At 40.7% G+C, this 18884-nt stretch overlaps 1 protein-coding gene across 3 annotated transcripts in view; it reads left to right on the forward strand.

Moving 5' to 3' along the window:
• The first annotated feature begins 347 nt into the window (after positions 1-347).
• The window catches only part of cdc42bpab (CDC42 binding protein kinase alpha (DMPK-like) b), a 48599-nt gene continuing 30062 nt past the window's right edge, over positions 348-18884 (forward strand). For all 3 annotated transcript variants that reach the window (XM_088324429.1, XM_088324430.1, XM_088324431.1), the window contains exons 1-5: positions 348-1384; positions 13512-13603; positions 16828-16911; positions 17029-17124; positions 17676-17824. In XM_088324429.1, the coding sequence (XP_088180555.1) occupies positions 1207-1384; positions 13512-13603; positions 16828-16911; positions 17029-17124; positions 17676-17824 (599 nt within the window). In that variant the 5' untranslated portion in view covers positions 348-1206. The remainder of the gene's footprint in view (positions 1385-13511; positions 13604-16827; positions 16912-17028; positions 17125-17675; positions 17825-18884) is intronic.

Consider the following 18884-nt stretch of genomic DNA (forward strand, 5'->3'; position numbering starts at 1 on the left):
GCACAGCAGATGCTGCGACGGGCGCCATGACTGTGTTCTGGGATTGTACCCTGCAGAAAGCGACCAAAGATATTATCAGACGAAGAAGAGCGCGGTCGTAAATCAAACACCACAATGGTGGAGCCGTCGTGTTTGCGCATGCGCACCCGATTTTACGTTTAACAACCTCCAGTGTATTTTGTTTGTTTTTAATGTGTTTTAAAAAAATACATATTTTGTTTTTGAATACTTCTTTCGAGTGTTTAAAATTTGGACGTTAATTAAATTTCTCGTTGTTGTTTTCTTTCGGGGCCAGTTTTGCTTCCCACAATGCAACGCGTTTGTCATCTCAACGTTTGGAACGTCTCTGGTCGCTGAGCCAAGGCAACAGAGAGGGCGAGCGAGTGAGCTACCGGCGGGGGGAGGACGAGGAGGACTTTGGGCTGTGTCCCGAGTTCGGAAGCGGCCAGGACACGGTTCTTTCACCCCCTTTTATTGAAAACAGTCTCCCGTGTAACCTTGGAGAGAAAAAGAAAAAACTTGCTACATTTTGAGGGACAACTTTTTTTTACGAACTCGTCGTGTGGAAGTGACCCAAGAAGGCATCTCTGGATTTAAAGAACAGTCGGTTCCGAGTCGCCAAAACAAGACGCTATTTTTTAAAATACGAATTCTGTTTAAAGGCTCCGACTCGTTTTACGTGTGACAGTCGATGTAATAACATGACAAGGGTTTGTCTTTGAAGGGGAATGATGACATTTAGCAACATACGTCGCTAGCTTGCGAGCAACTCGGCTAAAGCTAGCAAAGCAGACTGCTAACTTAAGCCCGTGTCACCCTTTTTTGCATTCCCGGAGCAGGGGAGGTGAGGGGGGGGCTTTTGTAGCATTGCGGCTAAAGCAGACATGGAGAAGCTTAAACCTTGGACACGATCATTCAGGGCAAATTTATAAAGCTGCTTTTTGCAGGGGAGGTCAAGTGGAGGAGCAGCGTCCATGTTTTGGAGATTCGTCGCCTTTTCTCCTTTGCCCTGCAGGAATGTTAACATGGGGAAATTCTTCTTCCCTAATGGATGTAAAATGTGGATTTCCTTAGCTTAGATCATGAGTAAACGTGCAACACAACTACTTCCCTGCATTTGAAAAAAAGTTGGCAACACACAAAAACTCATTCAAGTTGAGATACCTATTTTTTTCGTCTGATTTTCATCAACTGGACTTGACAAGCATGTCGGGAGAGGTGCGTTTGAAGAAGCTGGAAAAGATGATTCTGGACGGGCCTGCAGACTCTGCTGGACAGTGTCTCAGCGTGGAGACGCTTCTGGACGTCCTGGTGTGTCTCTATGATGAGTGCAACAATTCTCCGCTGAGAAGAGAGAAAAATATCCTGGAGTTTTTGGATTGGGGTGAGTTGAGATCGTTTTTGACTGCTACAGGGTCAGCAAGCTGAAAGCTGCTTTTTTGTTTATTAAATTAGGGCTACCTTAAATAGTTTGAGAATAATTTATTATGTGTCTAAAGACGCTGATCAAGTCATGGGTTAGAGATCACATTTCCTAGAAAATTGTGCAGACAAAATGATCTAGTTCAAGAACCAGGGAGCAAGGTACTCAGGTGTTCTTAGGGAGCCACATGGTGCCCGCAGACACCATGTTCGTGATCCCGGACTACTATTTGCTAGTGATTTGCAGGAGCCGGGTCATTGTTGTTCTTTTTTGGTAAGACGATAGGCTTCTAATGTTGGCTGTGCACTAGCCCTCCCTTCCAACATCACATTCCTTTTATAGTATCAAAGGGATCTGTTGGCCTACTCTTTGCCTCGACACGAATTCTCACAAAGACAAAGAAAAACCTCTGAAATCACATCTTATACAGAATATGGACTTATTTGGTGTCTCCTGTTTTGCTTAGTAACTTTTCTTTTTTTTTCTTTTTTTGCTTAAAAAGCTCATTAGTTAAATTTATTAATCTATATTTTTATTGTGTTGAACTCACCAAGCACGACCCAAGCCAAATTGAATAAAATGCATTTGACACTGGCTCGGCCCCCCTTAAGTTTTCATCCCTGTTGATATGAATTAAACGACTATTATTAGAGGATGAAAATGAAAACATGTTTGTAATAAAGGTCCTTTTTACCAAGGGAAGGTGACATTTTATGACTAAAAGCTTACAATGAAAATTGTAATCTTACCAGCAAATTTCAAGTTACAACAGTTAAAAAACAAATGCGTGATAAGCGCATTAGTTAATGAGTTGTCTATATGACGTCCTTCATAATTTAACCTATCAGTTAGTCTGCGTATTGATACTCATTACGACATAATAATGTTGCCGAACTTCCATTGATAGAATACTGTGATTGTATATGTTTTTAATAGCCCCTATCTTACACGTGTCAGGTCACTTATGCTTCTCTTAGTGCTATCAATGTACTGTATGTTTACAATTACATATTTTTGTGCTCTGCCACTGTTTGAAAACATAGCATTATTTCATGCAAGTCTCATGTCCTCTTGTTTTCAAATTCTTACGAGTTTCTACCAGGGAGATATGATTTTGGTTTACAGGTATTAACTTTTGTATTTCCGTGTGCACAGTCCACAGAGGGGGAGAGAACATCACATTGAGTTTGGGGACCACACACACCCTGGTTAGTGTAGAAAAGTTATGCCTGAGACACAGGGAGTTTGGTTTGTGCAAGAATCAGGAATGTGAACAACTCACCTTTTTAAGCTAGCTGCCAGAGCATGCCTGCCCTGCATGTCTGGGAAAGCCCTGAAAGCAGGAACAACTATGTCCCCTCACAGGGAGGGGGATGTGGATTAATCATACACCAGACAGTAAGAGTAAACATCCAATGGAAGAACAGTTATTTTAGGTGATAGCTGTAACAGGGACTTTATTTGTAATCATATTTTAAATGTCAGGATAATTAAAGAAAGCACAATGGTCATGGAATTCTTTTTGCTGTGTGGTTTTTAGTTTGGTCTACCCTGACACAATTTTCTTCCTCATGTTTCATGTTCTATCACCCAGTCAAATGACCAGTACACCTGTGATAAAAATTACAAGCACTGCATACGTTTCATAGCCTCCAATTTCGACTTTCCCACTCCAATACAAATGTCACAGTGGTAGCCTATTAAAAGCAGACTGCATCTGATAGACGGCATAAACACACTTTAATCCTACATGCTGTAAAATGGTTCAAGATGGTCTGTGGGAAACCCAATAACGCAACAGTGCTGCTTTTTCAGCCAACTGAAGGATGTGCAGCCAAACTCTCGTGGTACCAAACCACTGTCCCTGGGCATGTGGGCATTTTATGATCTATCAGTAACTTGCCACGGTGTGTGAAAGTGAACAAGCCACAGAAGAGGACAAACGATTCAATCGGTGCACTCTGTGTTTAGCAACCTCATTGCACTTGGAAAAGAGACCTTTGCATGAGCAGGCAGGGGAACTGAACACGGGAAAGTATGCTGTATTCCCACCCCTCATGGTAACATCGTAATTTAATGCACAGGGCTGACTTTTGCATTTCTTCTTATGAGTCCCTTTGCTTATAGCCATTGGAATTCCAAGTTTGGTTCCTGGCATGAGGTGTGGGTCTACCCGCCGACGTCAAGCCCGTTTGGTTCCACCTCGTCCAGAACAAAAGGCCTTGTATGCAAGGCTACCCTCTCAGCCCTCCTGGCATCTTGTACTTTATGCCTCCCACCAGTAAGCATGTGATTAGACCACTTTGAAACTAACTCAGTCATCCTGGTTGGAAAATAGGGTTTATCACGTGTTTTGGGGATCAATGATTTGCTTTTTGCAGGATTAAGATTACTGGGTCTAAAATACTACAATGATACTGGGCCCTGAATATTTTTGAGACCCATCTTCCTAACAGGACATCCTCACAAAATCTCCGGCCGCCCTGACGTATCCTGTCGGGCTGCCCGGTGCTAATGGTGGTGGCAAAGTGAACAGGAAAAAAGCAAGAGAACTCCGTGAGCTAGTCAGGACTAAATGTCGACATGATGTCATTGGAGGAAGTGGGGCAGCTGTATCGCATTGTGTCATTGTGTGCTCATTTGTGTCCGGCATTGTGGTGGTGTTGACAAGCAATCGAAGTCATTAACGTGGTCGTTTCCTTGTCTCTGAATCCATAATGGATGATTGCTCTTTTGGGTTGTTGGTTAGAAACTCATATATTTCCTAAAATATATTTGATATAAAGTCAACAATTGATTACAATTTTCCCTCCAGTCATCAACTGATGTGGCTAAGCTTTTCAGACGTCCCCTCAGTTTTTTTGGGATATTTTGTTGGCAGCGGCAGTCTTACTGTTAATTGTGATGGCTCATTAGAAGGGGGCTTTGACTTCCTTTTCTGCGACTCTCAAAGGATTTGCTGCAGCGCACAGGTCATTAGCCAGGCCCCCCAGGACCCTTAAGACCTGACCGCAAATGGCATCTAGCCCTCCATGCCTCCCCTTTATTCCCCTTTCCTCCCCTGCCCATCCCCTTATTCCCACCATCTTTCTTTTCATCTTAGTCGTCCTTCTTCTGCCTCGTTTGTCCCTTGATGCTTGACCCCTGCTCAACCGGCTGGCTATCATCAGTTGCCTTTGTTGGTTAGATTGGTATTCAAACCTTATCAAGGAAGCGAGTTTCTTCTAAATAATTACTGTCAAAAACGGAGTAGGAGTTGTGTGTTTTGCTAGGGCAGACCAGCTTAGGGGCATTCCCCTAACCACAGTGGCCACCCTGCCTGAGTCATTCTGAGGTTATCTTCATTCAAAACCTTTGGCAGAAATTTGTCAAAATGCAGAGTGTCTACACCAAGCTTAGGAAAAGTTTGAACTCTGGCAAATGCTAAATCCTTTAGTTGTTCTTTTCATGCCGAGTAAACACTTGTCATTCAGAAAAAATGTCTGCTAGAAAATGACTCCTGAATGTGGAACACCAATTGGCAAGTCTTTTATCTGTGTGTATCTGCAAACCTATCGTAGAAGTGACAAATCAAAGGGGAAACCTTTTGAATGCCTTCATCGTGGTTAATGGACAAAGTTTTGGAACCCTGCCTACAAAGTCCATCCATTTAGGATCAAAGGACCACACAGCCATCTCCTTAAGAGCAAAATTACTTTCACATAGCTTAGTCTCTTATTTGGTTGGAGAGGAAGCGCAAGCTGGGAAATGAAAGTATTGTCAGTGTTAGACAGAGACAAATGCTTGCAAAAGTCACAAGCTAAATTCTTTTTTTTTTCCCCCACCCGCCTCCTTCTTATTCTCTAGCAACAATACTGTCCACAAAACCTTGGACAAATAGAAATCTTCACACGTGTTTATTAAATGGGATCAGACATGATAAAAACGAACAAGTGAGCCACAAGGCCCCAACAAGACCCGGTCAAAACACGTGTCCGCCCCACTCCCTTCACGTGCTGTCTTGCAGCTCCACTACCGAAACGTTTTGTGTATAGTTGATACAGGTTGTTGGGAGTGTCAAAACTTTGACAATTTATCCAATTCAAATCACAGCAGGAAAAAAAAAAGATGAGGCACATTTGTATTTTTTGTTTGGTCTGAATTTTGTAAATTTACAGTGGTGGTCATGTGAGCAAAAAAGTATTAGTACAAACTAAATTAAATATTGAATGATATTCAAAAACAATGTAATACATTGCAAGTTTGGTAGCAAACTTTTTCTGCCCACTTCTCAATCTAAGGATTAGAGAACCAAAGGCTTCTTGGGATTCAGCCACAAACTCAATTTGGCTTCCCCAGTATCACTTTTAAACCATGTGTACAAGCTATTATATCTCCAGATAACCTTTTTTAAGCCATGATAATCCTTTAATATGCGAGATGGGTTTCTCAGGGTAGCCTAAATTGCCGCGCATCTTCTGTGTTTTTATGGCTATAAACGTCAGCATGGGAGTCCCACTTCTAGGTGACCCACTGCTGTCTCGAATCAAGGACGGAACCTATTTGGGGCTCTTAAAGCCAGAGCCCTCCATGGCCTTGTCAAGTTCATAAATAACGTGATTTTCTTCTGCCTCTGGGTTCTCCTCCTCCAGCTCTGTTTCTCTTTCCTGTTGCAGGATGTTTATCTGTCAGCAGGCACAAAAACCCCAGCTATGGTTGAACGAGGGATGCCAAGGAATCCAATCAAGAGCTGCTTGTCTCTGCTCCACAGCTGCTGGGGAATATATTTTTTTCTCACTTTCAAAGCTTATGACTTGCATTTCTTGTGGTTGCTATTTTAGAATGTGTCGTGCAGAACTGGAGGGTTTCCCAAACAAAGGGTGGTGGTTGTATTTTTATTGAATGACAATTGTGAAATTGCAAGTCTGGTACATTTTTGTGTGATGAATTTGGAAAAACTATGCTGCCATGAAATGCGACAGAGTCGACCAGTGCTTCTCAAAGGTTTCAGAGTCAAAGCTTGTTACCAGAATTGTTTACCTATGGTACCTGCAGGGATGACGATTCTTGCAACATCTTGATTTCACAAATAATGACCAAAATTATCTGATATGGCAGACGCCAGATAATTTAGCTAAATAAGCACTGTTTTTGTTACTTTTGGTCAAACTGCCAAATATGTGGCTTTATGACTTTCTATGTGTGCATCTCCTGGCTGCTTTAAGCAGAGGGCTCAGTTCTATTTGTAAAAAGCGCTGACTCAGTCTGCAGCCCCCATTGCCGGGCTGCTTGTGGAATTTGGAGCTGAGGTGCAACGTTCGGGAGCAGAGCAGCTGTTTTGAAGGGGCCGAATTGACCTCTTTGTCCACCGGTGCTCGCTCACCCCCATTCTCATTCTGTGTTGTCTTTCTGTCCGTCTGCCTCTCATTGTGGTGATCAATGACGCCCGACCGGGCTTTCATTCATTGGCACATTCCTTAAATACTGTTCCCGCTACAGTAGTCCCTTGCCATTTTACGGTTTGACTTTTGCATCCTTGCCATGGTTTTTTTCCGTCATTTCATTTCTCTGATAAATATATACTTTATAGAGTGGAGTGACTTGTGTCTCCTGCACGTGGATTGTCCAGAAAATGTCCAAGAGAAATCAACCAAAAACACAATACTTTTTTTAGCAAGTTAACCCGACTTTGCGTGGATTATTCATCTCATTTTTACAGGTGCACAGCTCTTTCTGGCATCAACGGAATAAAATAAAAACATTTCGGATGAGGATAATTACGAGAGCGCAGTAATTTTTACACGTCAACAAATTAGTTTTGTGTTATTCTATAATCTAATAATTATACATCTGGTTCCTTATTCGAGGAAATGTATTTATTGCAGACTGTTTTGTAGCGGATTACTAGCGAATTGCTAGAGCCAAGCATCTCTGATCACATTTTTTCGCCATTCTTTGCGCTGTGGCAGCTGAGCCTGAAAGTCAGCCCGTCGTCTTGCCGTTTAGAAGACAAGATTGAGAAAGGCCAGTGTGTAATTTTGCATATGTCGGCTACACGATCACTAAGACAGCAGGATGGGGTCACACTGTATCCTCCCACGCAGACTCAATCTGCTTATCTATGAGGTCACTGGTCTCCTACCAGTTATCTCTGTCTCTGCCTGCTACTGTGCCAGACACTTGTTTGTTCCCACAGCTGAGAGGACATCCCTCCTAAAGGGATCATGTTGTATTTTCCTGGCTGTTTTATGCAAGCATAGCAATAAATGATAAGGAGTAATAAAATAGCCGCTTCCTCTGATACATCCTGTCAATCAATGATCAACGTTTTTTTCTTCCCTAGACTAAAGATGCCCAACTGCGAATCTTATAACTCAAAAATCACAACAAAAGACCAGTTTATGCGTGTGAATCCATTTATAGTAACCGCTGGCCCCGATGGGACTCAAACCCTTAAATGGTGCAAAGTCCCGGGGCCATACCACTTGAGGCACACAGAGTGCTGTAACATAGTAACAACAAGATATCCTCCCCTCCCTCCTACAACACACATACACACCATTAACAGTGGAATAACGATGCCTTGCCCAGAAAGGGCTTTGGAAACTTGTGACGTCAATGTTATGACATGTTGCTGTGAACATGGATGGGATGTGTACACTGGTGTTTGCTGACTTTAACTTGACCGTTGTTAAACTTTATGAAGTTGTTCTTTCTGGAAGTTAACAAGGTGCCGTAGTATTTTTTACCTTCTGATAAGCAGAATATGCAGTGTTCTTTTTCCTGTTAAACCGCGGGCATTAGGACAACGTTTTCCAGGTGACAGTACATTTCAACTGCACGGTATTCCTGGATCTTTAAGTGAGAATTGGATGCGGCCATAAAGATACTCAATCCTGGGGACTTCAGGAGAAAATGTATTTTGGCCTCATGGTTCTTATTTCGGAGTCATCCAGCTGTCACTTTCTGTTTCACCAGCAACATCTGTAGAATGAAAATCACTTAATGAAACTTATACGATCAGACTCTGGGGATTGATTCGATATATTCTTTTTCTGTTCCAAAAATCCTGCATAAAATCTCTGGAATACATTTTTATTTTCACTTTGAGGTTTTGGTCATAATCTCTACTGTGACTATCAGCACTTGTATTATTAGCTTTTACTGTACTTTCACGATACAGTACATAAAAATCCAACCCAACCTGATAGCATATCCAAGTACGCTCCTGATGTTCTCACCTTAGTCACACATATTATGAGGTCATGTTGACTCAGGATTGCATAAATCATCTTGTTTGCGCTGTCTGTCCAACACATCGACTTAAAAGCTCCAAGGGTGTTTTAAAGTACACTTGCATGAACACACAATACAGAAATTGTGTGAAAACACAGCTAAAAAGAAGTTTTTGAAAATAAGTTTTTGGGCGATTGAGGCCTGGATGACAATTCTGATGTATTTGCTGTGCAGTCTAGCGTTAAAATGTCTTTACTGTCAGGTTGTATGCGTGCTCTTATCTTAATTCCAGGGGTCATTGATGATTTTGTGATAAATATTTTGCGTTACAAACTCTCGAGTTAGGTTCCTGTCTGGACCCCCTGGCTCTGCCTGAAGGGATATCACTGTCAATAGTTCGGTGTGTTTGTGAATGCAGTGGCTGAAGAAACAGTGGCATAAAAATCATTTGGACCAGAACAGAAGATTTTCCTGCCAAGATTAGTGTGAGGCTCGATTGGACCACAAGCATATAGCAGGAGTAGAACGTGCAGGAACATGATACTGAATTGACTCAGATGTTTCTGATAAATAAGAGGGAAATTTAATAGACACCCTGGGTGGGTCTGACCATGTGACCTGACAGGAATACAGCTGGGATTAATCCTTTTTGATTTTTTGGGGGAAAGGAAATAATATGGTTAAATCTGATTTCTTAGATCATTACTAAATATATCTGTAAGGATTGTTGTGTTCTGGGAAATTGTAGTACTGGAAAATGAGCTGAACGACTCCGTGAAATAGTGTATGCAGCCATTGGTTATTATTGAAATGTTCTTCTCAACAAGTTTTTTTTAAGAAAACTCTTTGTTTTCCTTCCTACTATCCGAAAGAGGAAAGCCATCCACAGGATTCTTCCTCAACTCATGTCTAATACTGAAAAGTCACTCTCTCTTTCCATCTCTCTCTTTTCCCCCCCCATCACTCTTGAAAAGTGCATTTTTGGGTCGTTACCTCACTGTGGTTGTAAATAATATCCGTGATGACTTCCAGATGTCCCTTCATTCCACGATGGAACTGGTGCGGTTGTAAGGGTTGGACACTTACTGTAACTGGCTCAACTGCTGACTGGTCTCACTGGCTCATCATGCTGCACTCAGCATCGTCCAGTGTTTGATTGTGTTCTGAGTTGAACCCGACTGCTTTCCCAGGCTTTGGCTACTCTGTCTGTGCTTTCCCTCTTGAACTTCTTGTTGTTATCCCACAATCATGTTCTATTAGCTACTTCCCCATGGACATCATCATCATCATAGTTGTCTTTCCAATGGAATTTCTAAATAAAGGATTTAATTAAGCCGTGCCTCAATATCAACAAAGTCCTGTGCTGGTTCGCTCTCAAAGTGTGCTCTATTGCTGGGTGCCGTCTGATCACAAGTATGGCTCATACGTGGCTTTCCAAAAGCATAGACATTCACGATTCAAGATTCAATATTGTCTATATTGTCATTAACATAAGATGCTAGTGAAATGTGTGGATGCATGCAACTAAGGCATTCACTTTATATCTATGAGTAACTGAACAACAAGTTACCATGGCCGATTAATCTCTGACTACAGTGTTTTGATGAAATTTGTGTGTGTGCTGTAATGTGCATAAATACATGTGCATGCACATATATTTTTTCCTACTACACTGAAATTCACTTGAAACAGGATGTTTTGGAATAGACTGACAGCAAGAACTGAGAAAATCATGTATTATCCTTTTTGTAGTTTTAGTCATGTATGTTTCTTTCCGGTAGTATACATTACATAAACTAAAGTGTTGTTTAATCAATGAAATCTTTAATGACAGACGAAGGAAAGCAATTTGTTAACCTTCCACATAAAGGCAGAAAGTAAACGTTGCATTACTGACACACCTGACAGAGGTTCCAGTGATTTACTGAAGCAGCCCAGCACTGCGAAAGACTGACAATTACATACAAAAACATGTCCGTACACGCTTTCATTTTGACCGCTCTAGTCTGAGTTGCATGCGGTGCTGTGCAGAAAATGAAACATCAGTTACGTTTACATGCCAACTTGAACCAAACCGAGCCAAGAAAAATGCACTGGAATGCCTCATAAGTGTGCCATTTGCTCAAAATAAATACACTTACTGAAACAGCACAAAAATGGCTTTAGTTGTGATAAGGATGGATAGGCCGGGTAAATGGTCTGGGTTTTCGCTTAGCAGCACTCCATGGATAAGTTTGGCATCACTTGTGTTTTTCCAGTTTTGCTGGCGTCTGTGGTCGACGTGCTTGTGTATTTTTCACTGTGTAGATTGCAAATGTAACCCTAACAAATGCATGCTTGCTCCGAGATGGCTTTCCCATGTAGAGTGCAATACGTTAAATCGCTTGTGACTGACGTGTTGTCGTTTTCCAATCTTGAGTCACCAGCTGCACACTCATTTGCAAAACCTCATGCAAACAAAAAGCTTCAGTCATGCTCAGAGCTTGGATTGACAGTTTCCCAATCATTGCCAGGGGTTTGTGACACACCTTGTCATAGCAACTGTTGCTATTTTTGAGTCTACCTGTTTTTTTGCGAGTATGTTCAGATGGATGACATACTGGATGACATTTGCTTGTCTTTTCATTTAAAAAAAGCCCAGCATGTTTGATTCAGTGGCTAGAAGGCAGACACATTGATTGCCGCCTAAATGTGGGTTAGTTTGTCGCGTCACACCCGTAAGAAATAATTCCAATAATAAATTGTATGAAACAAGTCAATGGACATGGATTTGTGCAAACAACTAGTTCAATTGAGGCTGTTGCTTTAACACTCGCCTGGCTGAATTTCAAATCGGGTGGATGTGCACACATATTTGCATGTTTGCTTTGTTGCGGCTAGGACCTGTGGGCTTAGAGATGAAAGACATCCCATGTAGGGGAGTTCCTGACTCAGCAGACAGCTACTAAGTAGTCTTTCTTTCACTTGTTCTATTACCTTTACCCTGTGCCTTGAAAATCGTTTCGATGAAAAATATGACCGGAGATGAGCACGACCTTGTCGAATCCTTTTAGAGAAAGATGCTTGTGTGCGAAAAGTGGTCGCTCAGTAGTCTTCCCAATTAAGTAAAATTCTCCTTATACCAGGATGAGGAGGACTGCAACAGCAAAGTCAAAGGTTGATATTTGTCTTCATGACCGTTCTGATGGTGGGAATGAGGCAATAAACATGTACGACCCTTCTGCTCAGTGCTGAATAATTGATGTGGACTTCTCGCATTTATTGATATGGCTGTCCCCAATGGCCTATGCCAATATAGGATGCCCCAGGGGAGGAGATTTTGCTTTATTTACAATTTGTAGGGGTTTCATTATTTTTTCAGTGTGGTGTGTTGACAGGGCCCGACTTGGAAAATGGAACATTTCCCAAAGAACACGCTCTTCTACTTTGATGTATAATCTGAATGGAAATTCTATCATTATTATTGTTTTTTTTAAGTGGTAGAATTAAAACAGTCTGCCCTGCAATTAAGCATTCCTGTCAAATGCTGCCACTGATGTAAGGTATTAAGTTTTCCAATCGTTGAATGCCTTGCTGTTCGTTCTGTGTAGAAGACAAAAACAGGACAGTGTGTCCAAGATTGTCTGCTATAACGGAACTTTCACTTCCACACAATGTGAGTAAATCAAATTTGTCATCCTTGGCAATGATCATTTATCTCGCAACATTACTCTAGCTGCAAAACAAGAGGAAAGATTCTGACAGGGCCTTGCTATTCTTCGTTCATCTTTTTTCATCGCATATATTCCTCCGAATTTTAGGGTTCTTTTTCCCTGCACTGCCAAATTGGAATCCAAACTGAATACATCACACACTCCATATGTTCGTGATGAATTCGATTTGACTTTTTCAGCAGCCCTTTTGAATTTAAACATGATGCAACTGTGCCACATGAAGCGGAATGGGATTGCTGCCAACCACAAAACAGTTACTCTTCTGTAATCATATTTTTTACGATACAACTTTGATGTTGCTTTATCTGGCATCAAAGCCGTGCTCTTACTTTAACATTTTGGTTTATTGCCATGTGATGGGCTTCTGTTTTTGGGTGATTCAAAATGTATTTTAGGTCACTTGCAATATTCCAAATCCAATGATCAAAACCTCAACATTTGTTTATTTGGTTTTGGTTGTGCCTGTCTATTGATTTTACCTTATTAATATTTATAGCTACACAATTGCTCACTTTTATAGACCTTTTTTTAATTTAATATTTACACTTTGATTCTACTCTTATCTCAGCCTTCTCATGACTCTTCTCAGAGTGAGCACTGACTGACTTTTAGTTTGTCCAAAGGCATTGCCCTGATTCCACTGCATGAAAATGTCATTTTTCCGGAACACTAGTGGTTCTGTGAAATAATAGTGTTTAATAAATCAGAGACTGCTGAATTTTCATTGTTCTTTGTAAGTTCCTATTGCATTTAGATCCCTATAAGTTGAATTGTCTTTAATGTCACTGATAAACACGTGATTAAAAAAAGTGAATATTATGAAACATTAGCAACATTTCCATGGTATTGCTTGCAGACTAGCCTCTGTTGTGAGAATATAGTGCAATGACATGAAAACTAGTACAATGACATTATAGCAGCATCATTTTAGGCTTAATTGCCTTGCCAGTTTAAATTTGATATTTTGGGTCCCAAAAACTATTCAATAATTTTATCAATGCAACCAATTTTGTTGGCGTTAAACTTGTAGTCTGGTCACAATATGAAATAAATGCTAATTTATTAAACTAAAAAAACCTATTAAATGAATATTTTTGTCTGGCTTTGAATTAACTAAAAGGCTCTTTCTAAGTATTGTTTTCCCTTTTTCATTCTTACAGCAAAACCCTTTACATCCAAAGTGAAGCAGATGCGGCTACACAAGGAAGACTTTGAAATCCTTAAAGTGATTGGACGAGGAGCTTTTGGAGAGGTAATTTTTCTTCTGTATTCATGCACTCAACGCCAACTAGGAGCATAGACGTTCACAACCTGCAATTATGGTTTTCCCCCTTTTCTTGTTTAGAAAACAGGTGTCATGAGTCCGTTTGAAGCATTTAAAAACCTCTTCTGCGATATGATCCCAAGCTTTTCTTCCAAAAGCCTGTACCTAGAATTTAAAACACTAAAAGTTTTGGGTTGTTTATTCTTGCATTGCAGCAGTAGTGTGGTGTACTAAGCTTCTCCCCGAGCGTGACTTGACTCATGAAAGGACATTTGACATTTCTCACTTCCCAGGATTACAGTGCCAGTGAAACCTACTGCCAAATACCACCTTCATTTTTTTGCTTCCTTGTTTGTGTGTATGTATATGAGGTTTGAAGACAGTTGTTATTGGGTTTCAGCTGATTATGTCAATGCAAGGGAATGTTAAAAGGACCAGTATCGGAGCGTAGAGAATCCAAACAATATTTGGGAAAAGGCATCTGCAAACTGATGGGTAATTACTCAGCAGTCACATTTCAATTTCTTTGTCACTTGATTAAAAAAATAGCAAAAACAGTGACTGACGGAGACATATGTGGGCACACCTATCAGTTGCTTGTATAATACCGATACAATGCCTTAACTGGAGCTTGTGCAACTACCTCTGGAATGTGCATGCATGAGTCATGTGTCTCCTGTGTGCGTTTTTTTCAGCCTTGTGTTCTGAGTTATGTTGGCACTAGCAAAAAAGGCGCTACATTGCCCTAACATTACATTGACAGCATTAACATGGCCCCTGTTGATCTTTATGCTATTACCTCCACATTATCAGTGACCGGAATTAGAATAGAATTATCTTTATTGTCACTGATTACTACGTAGTGTACATTGTTTCCATGGAGATCTGATTTGGAACTCCAGAATGAAGAGGATAACGTTTTGATGGTGAGAGTTGTCAATGTTCTGCAGACTGGGCAGAGAGCAGCCAATGATTTTCTGGGATGCGTGACTGTCTCACTAAGTTCCTCCTGTCTGCAGCCGTGCACCCAGCATACCACACCATGATGCTGTATGCCAACCCAAATGTTGCACATTGTGAGGTCATAGGGTTTTGATTATCATAATATGCCGCTCTAATTGGTGGCATGCGTAGCAGCGATTTGAACACTTGAGGTTATTGAGGCCCTTTTTCCCCAAACATTTTGGTCAGACGCCAATGCATTCACGTATGTTCCATACAATTAAATACCAGACTAATGTACTTTTGAACAGCTTTTATTAACGCTAATAGATGAAGTGAGTATACATTTTCCAAAGGCATAAAATCACATTAAAATGAGCCCCTGCTGTGAGTGAAATCCTTTAAGGTATTGGAAAGGACAAGTTGTCCAGATGTAGAATAACGGGACAAAACTGACGTCAAGAGTGGTTAAAGAGCGCTCTGAATTTACAGTTTTATGATTCTGTACTTTCATTATTTTTGACAGTTCAAGTACACGTGTTTGCAGAGCTGATATGATGAACGGACCACTGGCCCACTTCTGCCTTTAAAGCATTAATGGGCCGGTTGGGGCTGAGTGTGGTGCGATAAAGAAAGATGAGAGTTAGGAGTTCTCAACAGTGGAGATGATGTGACCTAAGAGTGTTTTCACTGCCAACACACGTGCCAAGATAATGCCTTCAAGACTCTGTATTCTGCTTATGTAAAAGGATAGCCAATTGTTTAAACAAAAAGGATTTCAGCAGGTTTAATAAGATGGGAACATTTGTGAGAATCATTTTATTGACTGACTCCGGGAAGATTATAAATTATGTATAAAAATCCAAACAAGATTACTTTTGCTGACCACTGGCAAATAATTTGGTTCAGTCAGTAAACAAAATGCCATTGAGTATACTTTGAACAAATAATTACGAAAAAGAGATAACTGGATAATTCATGGGGGTATGTGAGGGGGTTAAGGGAACAAGAAGCCAGTTAAGTGAGGATGAGAGTCCAGTAACAGTTAGGCGTTGCCAAGGATTGTGCGCGCTCCCCCAGTCGAAATCTCTTCTTTCTCCCTTCCCTCTATGGAAGGATCCAAACACTGCAGGAATGTTATTGTATTGCATTAACAACATTCCCCCGCTCATTTAATAGACTACATACCCGGTTGTCGCATTGGCTTCTGTTTGGTTCTGTCTTTGTATGGTGTGTTTCAGAAGGTCTTTTTTTTTCTCTGACAAAAATGGTGAAAGTGTCAGTATTTTTTTTAACATTGCAGACCGGTTTGTTAACACTCTAAGACAAGTCAAGTCATGTTTATTTGTGCCGCCCTTAATCACAGAGTCTCAAAGGGCTGCACAGACCACAGATTATTGCAAACGACAGACTATTACGACACTATCACCTGATCTAAAACCTACATGAGGACAAATAATACAAAGATATACCGATATTGTCAACATAAACTATAGGTTATCCATATGCTAGAGAATAAAAGTGTGTTTTAAGCTTAGATTTAAACATTTCCACTGAGTTCGCAGATCGAATTTCAGGGAGAAGAGTTAATAAAGACACCAGATTTATTACCTCACCCTAGAATTTCTAAAAAAAAAAAAAAGTTTACATGATTTCCATTAATGTAAGGAAGTGATTTGTTTTTCATGTTTGAGGCAATCCACCTGAAATGGCTTTTAGTTTCTATAAATATATATTTTTCCATTGTGTGCAAGTCAACTTCCTTCCAACAATTGCATGAGCACAAAAGTTCCTTTTACCTGTTGATTGTTTTGCAGTTTCATGTCTCTGTGGCCAAAACCTTCCTTGAAATTCAGAACTTTATATCGTTATCTTTCCCCCCTCAGTGGGGGACATACATTGTCTCACATTGTCATATTTGTAAAACTGAATTTAGAAAAAAAGTATAAAGTGAGCCACTTAGAGTAGCACAATGTTAATCCCATTACTAGTTTTCTACGTAATACTTTCTCTTTGACTATTTGATTTATCTACTGAATGATTTTTAAAGCCCTAGAAAAACTTTAGAATGTGCACAACAGGTTAAATGTATTAATTTCTGGACTTTTTAGAGAACACTTGACATAATATGAAGAACAGGGCTTGCATTGTGGTTCTTAACAGCTAGTTTTGCATCTTAGTTTTCCCTCCAGAGACCTATTAAGTATGGTAGGATACATTGTGAATCTTATAAACTTTTTATTCATTTTCACTTGCACTCCTGTGCACAGGTTGCAGTCGTTAAGGTGAAAAATACAGATAAAGTCTTTGCCATGAAGATTCTAAACAAGTGGGAAATGCTGAAGCGAGCAGAGGTAAGTTTCAACAATTGTCACAGTCTGTTGAGGCGCAGCCGAGCACAAATCTTGTTTCACCTACAGTTGTCTAAATGTCCTTTTGGAGATTGTAAAATCTGTGTTCTCTTTCTCCAGACAGCCTGCTTTCGAGAAGAGCGAGATGTCTTGGTCAATGGAGACTCCCAGTGGATTACCACTCTTCACTACGCCTTTCAGGACGATAACAATTTGGTAGGTTATATTAACTGCCGCGTCACAGTCAGTCTTTGCTAATTTTTGCCCCTTTGCACGGAGTTGTAGTATCTGCCACTTTCACCAACTCATACTGCAATCCATGTTTGGAATGCAAGGCTAGGCCACCATAGGGCAGCTGCTGACCGGCACATTCACACGCCCTAGCCAGGAATTGCAGGAAGTCAAACAACGCAAGTATCAATGGACACAGATGTAACTTTAATCTAAAAGAGTGATACTCGCACACCTTCAATTGTGACACCGTAGCCTTCATTTGCCAGTCTAGGGAACGTCTATCCTTTATGTCTGCGACCCAGAGTTCAAATGCCGGGACTGCTTGCCATTCCATTTCCTCTATTGTCACAACAAATACTTCACTCGAGACACTCCCAAAGTCTTTTAAGACAAGACATCACTGCCCTTCCAGTCAACTAATAATGGAAATAACTCTTTTTGCATCACCTACATCCTCTTGCTTTACTGTCAAGTAATAAGACTTGCTTTTTTTATCTTCTGTCACTGATTAATACAAACCTCTGTTGTTTTAGTATCTGGTCATGGACTACTACGTGGGCGGTGACCTGCTAACATTGCTTAGTAAATTCGAGGACCGATTGCCAGAGGATATGGCCAAATTCTACGTGGCTGAAATGGTGCTCGCTATTGACTCGATACACCAGCTGCACTATGTACACAGGTGAGGAGCGAGTTGTCTTTCATCGGATGAAACTCCCATCTCTTCTCATAGGACACATCACAGTCACGGCCACAGATTCAATCGGAGAACTAGGCAACGACTGAAGGTTGATGTACTCTACAAACCTTCCCATCAAATTGGTCAAAAAATTTGCTGGTGAATCCCACACCAGACAAAATTGTATTGCATAAAATTGATTTGGCACTAAAAATTGCAACTGGGATTTCAATTATTCAATATACACTATACATTGAACAATATAGCTTGTTTTTAAAGTGTGAACACCCCCTCTAGTACAAAATGTACAATGTAAACATGGCCTGGAAAGTACTTTCACATTTTCCTAGAGGGCTTGCCAAGTTTGCTGTCAATATTAGCACAAAGTAAGCTTAAATTAAGTTTCAGGCTTTTAAGTATTTGCACACTTGTATGGCTTATCCACAAACGCTAACATTGACCTTGTCACAAAAGAAAAGTTCTGTGTTCTTACTTGCCCTTTACCACAACAATGAAGTAACATCGGGTTACTAATTTCACACTGAGGGATTGTAAATCTCGTGTTTGGCTCTTGTGTCCTTTAGTGAGTGACAGCTGCACAGGACATTTCATAGGAGACGATTTCCAGTCTGTCATGGGGTTATTAGTGCAATCCTTGTTCTCCAGTAACACAAATTGGAATGCCCCCAGCCCATTACTGTTTTTGAAATAACCCAACTGTTAGGAATTTGATACACAGGGAAAATGAATGTAAGGGAATTAAAGTGTTTTGCATCAAATCCCTTTCACGTTTTATATGTACTGACCCTGAGCTCATCCGCTCCTCTTCCTTTTATGTCCATGCTCTCATAAGATAATCACATTTTTCGTAAAAGACGCGGTCAGCAAGAGATATATATACCCTGGGGGTTTTATGTTTTACCGGCTGGTCTTGTTTGAGGAAGTGTGCAGACATGCGTACATGGGAGCTTGCACGTTTATGCGTGTTTGGCAACATCAAGACGATCGTTTGTGTTTTCATCTTGGTAGTGGCATGTTGACATGAGCCAATGCTTGCTTCCTA

This window comes from Urocampus carinirostris, chromosome 20, assembly GCF_059441175.1.
Source record: "Urocampus carinirostris isolate Australia breed hairy pipefish chromosome 20, RoL_Ucar_1.0, whole genome shotgun sequence".
Lineage (NCBI taxonomy): Eukaryota > Metazoa > Chordata > Actinopteri > Syngnathiformes > Syngnathidae > Urocampus > Urocampus carinirostris.